Consider the following 12225-nt stretch of genomic DNA (forward strand, 5'->3'; position numbering starts at 1 on the left):
GATGGCAGTGTTCTAGATGATAATACAATATAGGGCTGGCTTTTTATTGCAGATGTTACCCAGTAAGGATATGCCACCGTGGACCCTCTGTCTGTTTAGATTATTGTGATGGTAGGACGGTTCGGATGAGCTCGAGCGATGTTTCTGAGGGTGCACTCTGCAGCTATTATTTCAGATTCTGAGCACTGGCCATGTAACATGGATACACATATCTCTTTGAGGCCTAGAAGGTGCTCCATTCCGACATGCGTGCAACCGTCATATTTAAGCAATGCCACGCTGGTTTCTGTCTGAAGTCGTCGCAAGTTGGGCATGGCTCCTACCTCAAAGATCAAGAGCTGCAGGGACATTCTCCGTTGGCACTTGAACTGAAAATTAACAAGGATTGGGAACAGAAGTCCCATGCCGCCATGTATGATGATCTTTTCTTCAGGGGCTTGTTGGATCTGAAATTGGAGGTGCATGAGTGAGGGCAGCTTCCCAAGGATACCAATATCCTCCTCCATCGCCTCGGTTACAGAAAGCTCCAAGTAAGAGAGGTTATGGAGCTCAGCAAGCCACCTAGGAATCCTGGTGAAACACCATGCTAACAGATCTAGTGCCTCCAGACGGTGTGGAGGTGCCAGTGAACTCAGAATGTCAGCACAGGTTTCGTGATATCCTGCCACGGATAAACGTCTCAGGTTGTAGCCACCAAGTTTTGCAAGGGATGAACACAGTGCCTCCATTGATGACCTTCCACTTGCAGTGTCCAGCGAGAATTTCGGAAAACAACATATCTTCAGATTCCTCAGGTTTGTGAGGGAATGTTCTCCAGTGAGTTCTCCATCAAGCCAAAGTACTTCAGAGTGCACAGGGATCTTGCGTTACCAATCCCATCAGGAAACCCATACTGCAATGGTGTGACATTGAGATGCAATAAGGCTGGTAGATGAAAAATATCTGATGGAAGACCACCAAAAAATCCGCAACACGTTTCCAGTGTCTCCAGATGGCGTAACCCTTGGATCTCTGTCGGTAACTTAACACGACTGCTCCTTGCCTCTACCTTCAAATATCTCAACAGAACTAGCTGACTTATGCCTGTCAGGTCGATGCCTTCTTCCTCATGCCGGTGCTTGCCATTGATGTCCCCGAGCTTAAGGACAAGAACTCGGAGAAATTTTGACTGTGGCAAAAGATGTGCACACGCAGGCATACAAGTAGTGTTACCAAACAAGGCAAGAGATCGAATTTGCGGTTGGCTTCCAATAACCTTAACAGCTGAAATTGAGACACCTTCTGCACCAATCAGGTTGAGGGAGAGTCGACGGATCTTGCTGTTATGTAGCTCTCTCATGCCCTGAGAATGGTATACCACAGTGATAAAATTGTCCTCTGTGCACTTGCTAAGGATCAAATCGAGCATCATATCATGCACTCGACAAGACAATACCTCTCCATTATAGTCAGTCTCTTCAGGCTGAATCATGCTTCTGTTTACAAGCTCATTGAAGTAGTTCTTCGCCAAATCCTCTGCATCTTGCCTACCAGAATTACTCACAAGACCTTCTGCGGCCCATTGTCGAACCAAATCATCCCTTTGAATTATGTAGTCCTCTGGATATATACCTAGATACAGGAAACATGTCTTGAGTTGATGAGGAAGATTCTTGTAACTGAGGCTTAAAATTTGTCTCATCCCTGACAACGTGAGGTCTGTCCGATACTGAGAGCCTAATGAATTTTTTATCTTCTCCCAGTCCTCCTTTTCACTAGTTGGTAGATTGGCTAATAGACTTGCAACTGTAATTATCGCAAGTGGCAGACCGCCGCATTTCTTCAAAATTTCAGCTGAAACCTCCTTGAATTGTGAAGGACAATCACGATTGGGGCTGAATGTTCTGCTAAACAGTAATCTTCTTGAATCATGGTCATTGAGGGGTTTCAATCTGTACAAGCACTCCTGGTGAGTGCAGCAGATCCTGGCAACACTCTCAATCCGTGTGGTTACAATAAATCTGCTTCTGAGATTATTTTCTGGAAAGGCACATTTGATAGTATCCCATGATATTGTATCCCACAAATCATCAATTACTACTAAGTACCTGTGAAATTTTTTGAACAGATCATGTGTTGATTAGGGTAGTTGCATTTTTCCATATGAAAGAATACTCACTTCAGAAGATAAGCATTTAAGGAAACGCTATTGAATTCGAACCAACTCCATGAATATTACTATATTAGGAGTATGACTACAGGACCACTCAATTAAGGAAACGGATGTTTACGGGACAATTGGTAGGCAGAAGAACATACTTCTTATACTTGTCGAGAAAGAACAACAAATATATCTTCATAAGAGTCTATGAGAATTAGTTATGTTGTCCCAAACAGGGAGAACGTGTGCATAGCATAGTGGTAGGGATGCTGAAGTGTGACCTATAGGTTAGGAGTTCGACCCTGTTTGTTGTGCTATTTTCCCATGAAATGCATGGCCCACTGATAGTTGCAGTGTGATCCTCACCGTAGTTGGCATGTCCAGCTTTTTTCTCGACCATGCTTCGGGGGAGGCTTTCCCCCAATGGTCAATTTTTTTTTTTTTTGGAAATTCACTTGTTAAGGTTGAATTGGTAGCGCAAGATCAAGATTACATGCTGCGTGGTTGGCATGTCCTAGATAGCTTTTTCTCGACCGAATCTTCTATCTTTTCCGTGAATGCTTCAGGGGAGGCTTTCCCCCAATGGTCATTTTTTTTTTTGGAAATTCACTTGTTAAGGTTGAATTGGTAGCACAAGATCAAGATATCATTACATGCTGTTAAAGAAATAGAGAATAATATAGAAGTACCTCTTGTGTTGTAGGTATTCTCTAACATCGTCAATGAGTTCTTTGACATCGCAAGGGCAAGAAGACTCGTGCTGACCAAGTTTTGATCTTATGCTGTTGAGAAGCCTTGGCATATCAGGTCTCTGGGAAACTGAAACAAACGCATGACAGTCAAATTGGCCCTTAACCTTACGATAAACCTCATTCACAAGTGTTGTCTTTCCTAAACCTCCAAATCCTACAATAGCCACCCCTTTCAGCTGTTTCTTTTCTTCCATTACCCATCTGAAGAGGTCGTCTCTGGGACCATCAACACCCACAAGATTGGCTGCCTCCTTGTAGAGCGCCGGCAATCGAGGATCAATAGCCGTAGAATGAGAACCAGAGATGCAATCTTCAAGTCTGTACCTCTTACGCCGTTCATTGATATCTTGTAGGCGAGTCCTGAGCTGCTTCATCTGTCTGGCAGCGTCAAGGCGGACCCTCAACGCACCGATGAAGTGAGAAATCCTCTCGGTGAACCCGGCCTTGGCATCGGCGCTGCCAACCCGGAGATCAAACTCGTCAAGACAATCGTCGATGTCGTACCGCAGCTCCCTGACTTGGTTGCTCCAATCCTTCACCTGTGGGTCGAGCTCATCTTCACTGTCCAGCTTCTTGAGGAGAGCGTTTATGGTGCAGAGCTCGTCTCGGAGAAAGGCCGTGTCGCTTGACAAGTCTATGAGGTTATTGGACTTGGCCCCCATCAGCTGTGCGAGCTTTGCAAGAACGGACTCCATCGCTCTCGCTCACTGCCTCGCCCCCTTTGATGCACTTTTTGTGACGCCCCGAGAAGAACAGCAGATTTCTGCTTCTGCAGTCACCCTACCCTATCTCATCTGGTTTACCCATATATACTTGGCCCTGGATGTCACACGTATTACTATCTTCTTGTCTCTCTTGTTTTCCATGCCGTTTTGTTTTCAACTCAGGAGTGTAGGTATCAACACACCGCCCCCATTTGCACGCCACGGTTGGCGGCCAAAAAACAGTTTTTATGCCGCAATTTACACGCCACGACTGGCGGTCAAAAACACTTTTTTTATGCCGCAACTTGCATGTAATTGACTGCCCGGTTGATGCTGCTATCATCCACGTAATAAAATGCAAAGGTGTGCGACATATATAACATAGAGTAAAGTACATGGCCCGTCCTTAAATTTGTCGACATGTGTCATCCTGGAGGAATCACGAGGAATCACGCTCGCTGATTAAAGACATTTATTCAGCCAATAACAATGTGCTGAGAGTGAGAGGAATATATCACAACCAAAGTGGAGAGTTGTACACGTAGCACCGTGTCAAACTATCAATAAAAAAGACCAATGAAACGAGTAACTAAGGGCCTCTTTGGCACGACTTATGCCGGCTTCGGCTTCATCTATTTTATGCAAATCGAGGTACTGTAGCGTGAAGCCGTTTTGTAAGCCGGGGTTAAAATGAACTAGAAGCCAGAAAAAGTCAGTTTTTCTGGCTTCACCGGTGAAGCCGTTTTGGATGAACCGTGCCAAAGGGGCTTAAAACTGCATTCAAGGGTAGGTTCGTTCATGCATGCACGACCTACCTTAGTATTTATTAGTTAAGGACAAGACATGTTACTTTTAGGGCCGTTTGGTTCCCAGGACTAATTTTATTTAGCCCCGTCATATCGGATATTTGGACGCAAATTGGGAGTTCCCGCTCATTGCCTCGCCCCATTTGATGCACTTTCTATGACGCAAATTGGGAGTTCCCACGTGAGAATCTATGTAATTAGTTTTATAACTAGCTTATGTTTAGTGCTCCTAATTAACATTGGAACGTCCGATGTAAGGACTAAACTTAGTCACGGGATCCATACACAACAAAGAGAGGAGACTTGACACCGGTTAAAAGATACAGTAAGGATCAACAGTAGCGGTCACGCATCACGCATGGTAGTTGGCCGGCGTGCGCGCTCTTGTCATGTCAAGATGGAGATACAGTCGAGAGTTGTTGAACAAGCTGGTCACGGCGCGCGCATGCAGCACAGCGCCAGTAGCCCAGTAGCAGGGCGCTGTAGGACGGAGAAGAGACGCGACGCGACGAGATTATCCTTATCCAGCACCAGCAGCATGCATGCGTATTTGCATAATTGCATTGGCTAGCCTGGTCGTCCGCGCGATGAGATGCGAGATGCTGGCGCGTCGCGCGGATGACGGACCTGGCCGAGCCGCCGATTGATAGCCCGATAGGCCTGTTCCGCTCTGTGCTAACTGGCTGCCGCTCCGCATCCGGATCCCATGCCTCGCTCGGCGGTTGGGCTGCGCATGCGCTCGGCCAGTCCGCCGCCGTGCCGAGAGCCCGAGAGGGGGTTGAATTGGGCCCATGTGACGTCCAATCGGCAACGCAGGGCCATCTGCCTAGCTTGACGAGGATTGTACATGGACGTGATCGATCCGCAGCAACAGTAGTATCTAGCTAGGAGTACAGTCTAGTCTAGTTAATCTTGTCCTGCACGCGCACGCCATGGTAGTGGTAGCTGATCGAGCAGGCACGCATTTGTCGTGGAGACGACGCGGCAGGTCGTTCGATCGCTAGCGCCCAAAAATATAAGGCGCCGGCTGGCTAAGAGCTTGTCCAGCAGTTCTCCCTTGTTGTGAAGATCTCGTAGCTCTAACAGTTTTCCAAATCTAATCTCGATGAGAAAAAAAATTCTCAGTTCCTCAAATCATAGCCTTCCATATCTCAAATAAAGGGGAGACTTCTTCTCACCCAATCCACTATGTTTCTCATTGGGGATTGGATTTTCTCATTCTGTCGGAGGGAAGACCTTCAAAACCACAAAACACGTTTTGTATCTCCTCCAACAACTAGTTTTTGAATTGAAGTTTTCTCCTACTGCTGAAGATGCTCTAACCAATCGACCAACCAAATACAAAGCGTAACTAATCAAGGCATGTGTATATCTAGATTTATACGGAGTATTAGTTTACAGTAGCGGCAGTACTCCCTCGTTCGAAAAAAATAGAAGACTTAAGATTTATATTAGTTTACTACTGTATGTATTTAGATATGGTGTATATCTAGACACGTATCAAAAGTTATGTTTCAATAGAAGACGCCGTACATGATCCTGCTTCCGCTTTGATTTGTGCAAGAAGAGGTAAGTAGAGAGGGCTTTTTTTTTACAACAACGTAGAGAGGGCTTGTTGCTAGGCAACTTTTTCAAGCCATCATCAAACAGGCCCTGACAGCGATGAAACTGCGCACTTCGTTCTGCAGTTGCATGCTCGCTCGCTCGCTCTCCAGTGTGTTTTCGTTGTGTTTTTCCTTACTGCTGTGGCAGTGCCAGTGGTACGTACGGTACAAATCGACATCATTTGTCGTACGTACGTTCTACGTACTGCATCATTGTTATACCTGGGCATCGGGCCGGCCCGGCACGATGGCTATCGGGCCATGGAGGCACGCCGTGCCCTGCGGGCCGTGCCGCATCGGCCTGCGGGCCTGGCCTTCGGCCCAGGCACGGACCTGTGGGCCATTTTTCGTGCCGTGCTGCCCCGTGAGGCACGGCAAAAATAACAGGCCGTACCAGCCCACAGCCCGTTAAATCTAAAACACCTCCAAATAAACATCTCAATCCATTCAAATATCAAAAAGAGCTGTTTTGTGCAATGCTGCCTCATTAAAAACCTACCTAGGTAAAACTCACCCTTGTGAGAAACCGTAGGCAGGAAAAAAGAGTGCAGCCAGCTCCAAATGTCTTAATCTTACATAGTTATTACAGACCATTGTTCAAAGGTTCAAATGAAAACTAAGCAAGTGAGTGAGGGACACATCCACTCTCAACTCACACAAAAGTACTCCAACACTCCCAGCCAACCAATGCCACTGTCAGCCACCAGATCCATCATCTTCACCTTCTGGTTCATCCAGGAATAGATTCTCGAATGCATCTTCAATTTCCTTGGTATCAGCAGCTTCATGTTGTTCCCTCTTCTCTCCTAGCTCCCAGTCCTTCAACAAGGTCAGCATCTCAACATGTTCTGGTTTCAAGCTCCGGCGCCGTTCTTCTAGGATCCTCCCTGCTAAGCTGAAACAAGACTCTGAAGAACAAGTGGAAACAGGAACTGACATGATATCTTTGGCCATAATAGCCAGGATAGGATAGGTTAGTTTGTGGTCCTTCCACCACAGAAGAATGTCAAAACCATCCTCATAAGCAGTTATGCAGTCGCTGTCCAAATAGCTTGAAAGTTCAGAAGCAGTAGAGTGAGAAGAAGAACAGGCAGTGCCACTGGAAGGACCAGGCAGACCTGATCCTCCAAAAATTACCCCCCAAGCCTGTTTTCTCTTACCAGTGGGTGGGGTAGGACCAGCAACCCTTTGTGACCTGGTTGCACCAAACTTTCTCAAATATTTCTCAAACATTTTATGCAACTCAGTTTTCAAATCAGCATAGTAAGTAGTGTAATCAGTACCAGTATATTCAGTAAGTAAATGGAGGACCCTTTGCATACCTCTCAGCTTAGCTCTAGGGTCAAGAATGAATGCAAATGAGTATAAGAGAGGAATATCCTTCCAATACTTGAGAAATTTATGCTGCATAGGGTACACAAAGGGTCTAAGATTAACATCTCTTTCACATGCATGCAAATGAGTTGCAATCTCCAGAACATGGTGCAGCACAAGAGGACTGGTAGGATAATAAACACAGACAATGTAACAGTAGAGTCATAAAATACTTCCAGGAACTCCAATATTTTCCCAGCCACGTGCCAATGGGCTGGAGACAACAGTGTAGAACCATAATTTGAATTTATGAACATAGAAAATACTTCACTGTAAGGAACCAAGTGTTTTAGCATGAGATAAGTAGCATTCCATCTAACATCTATGTCTAAACCAAATTTTCTAGGTCTCATACCTTTAGCTTCACAGTAGTTTCTAAACATAGCAATTCTTTGATTAGAGGAGTTCAAGAAATTAATTGCAGTTCTAAAATCCTCTATATAAGGTTTAATTCTTTTTAGTCCAGATTTGACTATCAGATTAATAATATGACAAGCACAGCGTTGATGCACAAGACTGTAACCAGGTGCAGGATCATCAGGTGCAGGATCACAACCAAGATAACCAGCAAACATGGGTGTCAAAGTTTTCATAGCCTTAGCATTAGAAGATGCATTATCTAAAGTGATAGAAAAGATTTTATCAACCAAGCCATACTCCTCAACAACAGATGCAATGGAAGCAGAAATGTTTTCACCAGAATGCTTAACTTGAATCAACCTAAGACCAACAATCTTCTTTTGCAATTCCCAATCAGCATTCACATAGTGAGCAACAACAGATATGTAATCCTCTTTAGCATTACCAGACCATATGTCAGAAGTCAAAGCAACAGATGCAGAAGCATGCACACAGTTCCTAATCATAGCACGACGTTCAGCAAATAACTTATCCAAATCTCTAGTGGTGGTTCTTCTAGATGATCTAACAAATCTTGGGTTATGAGAATTTTTAATATATTCCTCAAATGCATCAGTGTCACCAAAACCAAGAGGAAGATCAAGCCTAGCAATCAATCTACATAGTTCAGTTCTAGCAACAGCAGGATCATAGTTCCAATTATGCAAAGACCCATCAGCATTAAAAGCTAGTCGAGACTGAACCCTAGAAGCATTATCAAGTTTCTGTTTGCAAGATTTTTGGTGCCTAAGAATGTGACCAGTACCAGCAGTAGATCTAGCACTCAACACAGTTCTACACATCTTACATATAGCTCTAACACGCACATCGACACCATTAATCTTCTCATAAACCTCCTCAAAGTCACCGCAGCACTGAGACTTGCGCTTACCAAATCTAGAAACAGCACCAAAGGAAGGAGTACAAGTACCATTACCATCAGCATTACCATTAACACCAGTGTAGTTGGAGTGGGTGTTGGAGTCCACCGTCCCTGTCCCCGTTGCCCCTGCATCGACGGCATCGACGTCGATCGCCGGCTGTGTCCCGCGGGTGGCGTCATCAAACACCGCAAAGGGGTCACGGCCGTCGTCGTCGTGCTCCGGGGACAGCCCAGCCGCGACCAAGTCATCGTCGCCAGTCACAGGGAACATGGCACCGTCGCCCTGCGAGTCACACGCCATGGGGCCCTCGGCCGCGGACGGCTGAACTCCAGCACCGTTCCTCAACGGTGCGCGGCTACGGCTTGGCCGTGGTGCCATTGCCCGTCGTCCGTCTACGCCAAGGCTAGTTGACGACGAGGCATCAGCAGCAGACCTGCAAAGAAAAAGAACACGCAAAGAAGAAAAGGATGAGAAAATGATCCCAAAAACAGAATCAAAACACTGAGAAACGTATAGATCTAGGGGCTAGGGTTAGGGTTACGAATGGGGATGGACTTGCCTGCGCAACCGGAGCCGGATGAGAAAATGATCCCAAAAACAGAATCAAAACACTGAGAAACGTATAGATCTAGGGGCTAGGGTTAGGGTTACGAATGGGGATGGACTTGCCTGAGCAACCGGAGCCCGGCGCCGGAGAAGATGAGGGCCACACAAGGGCAAGACGGGATTAAGAAGGACGGCGAGCAACGGTGCAAGAGAGACGGGGAGGCGGACTCACATGTTCATCGACAAACAGAGGAGAAGGAGTAAAAAGGAAGACGGAGATGGACTGAGGGAGCAGGGAACTCAGGGAGAGCCGGAGAGGTGATGAAGCGGCGGCGATATCACCGGATCCAAGGACGACGGTCGCACCGGCGACGAAGATGGATCGACGAGAGGAGGCGAAGATGGACCGAGCGGGTGTCGAGTGCGGCTGCGGTTGGGAGGCGAATGGGATTAGGGTTAGGGTGTCGAGTGCGGCTGCGGCCTGCGGTTGGGAGGCGAGGCGAATGGGGTTAGGGTTAGGGTGATGGAGCGGCGGCGATATCACCGGATCCAAGGACGACGGTCGCACCGGCGACGAAGATGGATCGACGAGAGGAGGCGAAGATGGACCGAGCGGGTGTCGAGTGCGGCTGCGGTTGGGAGGCGAATGGGATTAGGGTTAGGGTGTCGAGTGCGGCTGCGGCCTGCGGACTGCGGTTGGGAGGCGAGGCGAATGGGGTTAGGGTTAGGGGCCGGCCGGGGGAGGGGGGGGGGGGGTCTCGGTTATATGGGGAGCCGGCCGGGGAGGAGCCGAGGAGGCCAGGAGGGTTCTTGGGCCGCCGGCCTGCTTGCGGGCCGTGCCGTGCCGGCCTGTGGGCCTAGGGTTCGGCCCAAGCACGGCCTACACCCCGTGCCGTGCCAGCCAGGGCCCATTAACCTTCGGGCCGGGCCAGGCTTGGGCCGGGCCTAAAGAGCGGGCTCCGTGCCGGGCTCACGGGCTCGGGCTTTGTGCCCAGATATGATTCGTCGTTATTTATTCCCCTGCAGGTACCTAGTACCGCTACCGCCTGACGAGTCAACGATTGCTGCTTCATCACGCTCATCGGATCAGTGGCGTGCCGGACACGACACGGGCTGCTGACCTGGCGCCGACTCGCAACAGGTAGATGCTGCTGCCCCGGCCGCGCCAGTCCGCGTGGGCGCCAGTGCCTGCCGGTGGGCGGTGGCTGGCCGGCGGATTCGCCTGTCTTTGCTCGCGCGGTCCATTACGATTCCGAGGAATCGATCCAACTCCCCTTGGTGCTCTGCTCACACGGACCACGCCCCGGCCGATCCATCTTTGTTGCTGTGCGGCTGTGCCTGTGCCTGTGCTAAGAGAGAGAGAGAGAGAGAGAGAGAGAGAGAGAGAGAGAGAGAGAGGACAAGCAGGGAGCGACGGCGATGGCATACGTTCAGACGGAGCAACGAGGGGTACAACGCGAGAGACGTTGGAAGCGGCAGTGGATTGGGTCGGATCGGTTTGGGCCTGCGCGCGGTCACAACCACACTGCTATTTTGCTCAAACTGCTGCCGGAATTAGCTTTGTATTCTCTCCCTTCACTCAAGTTCTCAACACTAACCATGTACCATGCAGTTTAAATCACGCACCACCATCATCATCTCCTCAATCTTATATTTATGTGTAAAAAAGCAGCATTACCTCCATCCACAAGATCATAATCATACACGGGATGATGAAAGTGAGATGTTCGCCTCCAACAGCGGTTGAGTTGTATTAAATATCCATATATGTACATGTATATACGTCCTTTTCTTGGTCCTAATAAAAAACTTGTCCTTGAGGCGGACGTGTTGCGAAATGCATGCCAGCTCTGCAAAATCTGTTGGGCATGGGCATGGGCATCAGCATCGTCTTGGCGGGCATGAGAGCGGCGACGTTCAGCGGTCGATGAGGAAAGGAGGGGTACGCCGTCTCATTCTTGCGCCCTGTTGGCACAAGGTTCGGTCTTCCTCGCAGGTCCAGGAGGAGGACAAGGAGGAGGATTTGGAGCGACGGCGCAACAAAGGGCGAGAAGAACTCTCCAAGGTTGTGGCCTTGGCTGCGGCGGCGAGTCGGCGGCCAAAGGTGGTACATGGCGTTTTGGAGCAGGCAGAACCGATCGAGTACAAGTTCTGGGCAAGGAGCGAAGATCCAGATGTCTCCGACGATGACGATACTCCATTCTCGTCTCCGATGGAACAGAAGCCGGAGATGCATTCTCCATCCACACAGGAGTTCATCAACGAAGCCATGGACGCAGGCTTCACGTGCAATCAGCTTCTCAAAGCTGAACAGGTACTGGACTCTGGTACGAAATTTACTTCTGCCGATCGTCTCCTTCCCAATATCATTTTGTCAAAGATGGTTCAAAAGAAATTATCAGTGGTGCCATGGCAAGGTTCTCTACCCGAACCTCGTGTGTCTCCTCCGAGAACGCTGGGTGATGCCATTGCCAAGGCTACTCATAGCAATTCAAAGGGTCGACTTCGATCTTGCTCTTCTTCTAGATCACCGTTGAAGGGTTACACGGCTGATCAGGTTAAAAATTCGAAAGTTTTTGTATCCATGACTACGCTGAACGCCGATCTTCCTTTTCCTCCACTGGCCGGCGCGACTTCCCCGGTCTCGATCGCGGGTGACGTGTGCGGTGTGGAGGGGAGCAATGGAAGGATAGTTCACGTGTTAGCGGATGACACGGATCCGAATTAAAAAATTAACGAAACACACGGTATCCTTTCGCCAATCTGTGCGGCTTCCTCGGTCGTTTCCGGTTGTGACGCGAACGGTGCAGCATTGAAAGGAAACAACAACCAGTGTTCAGACCCAGATCGGATCGAACTTGGGTCTGGAAATTTTTTTCGGCCCAGTAAAGGGTTGTGTGCGCTATTCTCTCGTACGGGGACCAAAACCTTGTATCTCTCTCGTACTGCGCCGCCAGAAGCACGATCCTCCTCACCACGCCGCACCTTTGCACAAGTGGTACGAGAGGGATCACCG

At 48.5% G+C, this 12225-nt stretch overlaps 1 protein-coding gene across 1 annotated transcript; it reads right to left on the minus strand.

Moving 5' to 3' along the window:
* Nucleotides 1-657: 657 nt before the first annotated feature.
* On the minus strand, nt 658-3653 carry LOC136546812 (disease resistance protein RGA5-like). The gene is made up of 2 exons (XM_066538781.1): nt 2830-3653; nt 658-2087 (listed from the first exon to the last, which is right to left on the minus strand). The coding sequence occupies exons 1-2, from the start codon at nt 3585-3587 to the stop codon at nt 791-793; spliced, it is 2055 nt and encodes a 684-aa protein (XP_066394878.1). The 5' UTR covers nt 3588-3653; the 3' UTR covers nt 658-790.
* Between the last annotated feature and the right edge of the window lie 8572 nt (nt 3654-12225).

The sequence above is a fragment of the Miscanthus floridulus genome, chromosome 3 (genome assembly GCF_019320115.1).
Source record: "Miscanthus floridulus cultivar M001 chromosome 3, ASM1932011v1, whole genome shotgun sequence".
Lineage (NCBI taxonomy): Eukaryota > Viridiplantae > Streptophyta > Magnoliopsida > Poales > Poaceae > Miscanthus > Miscanthus floridulus.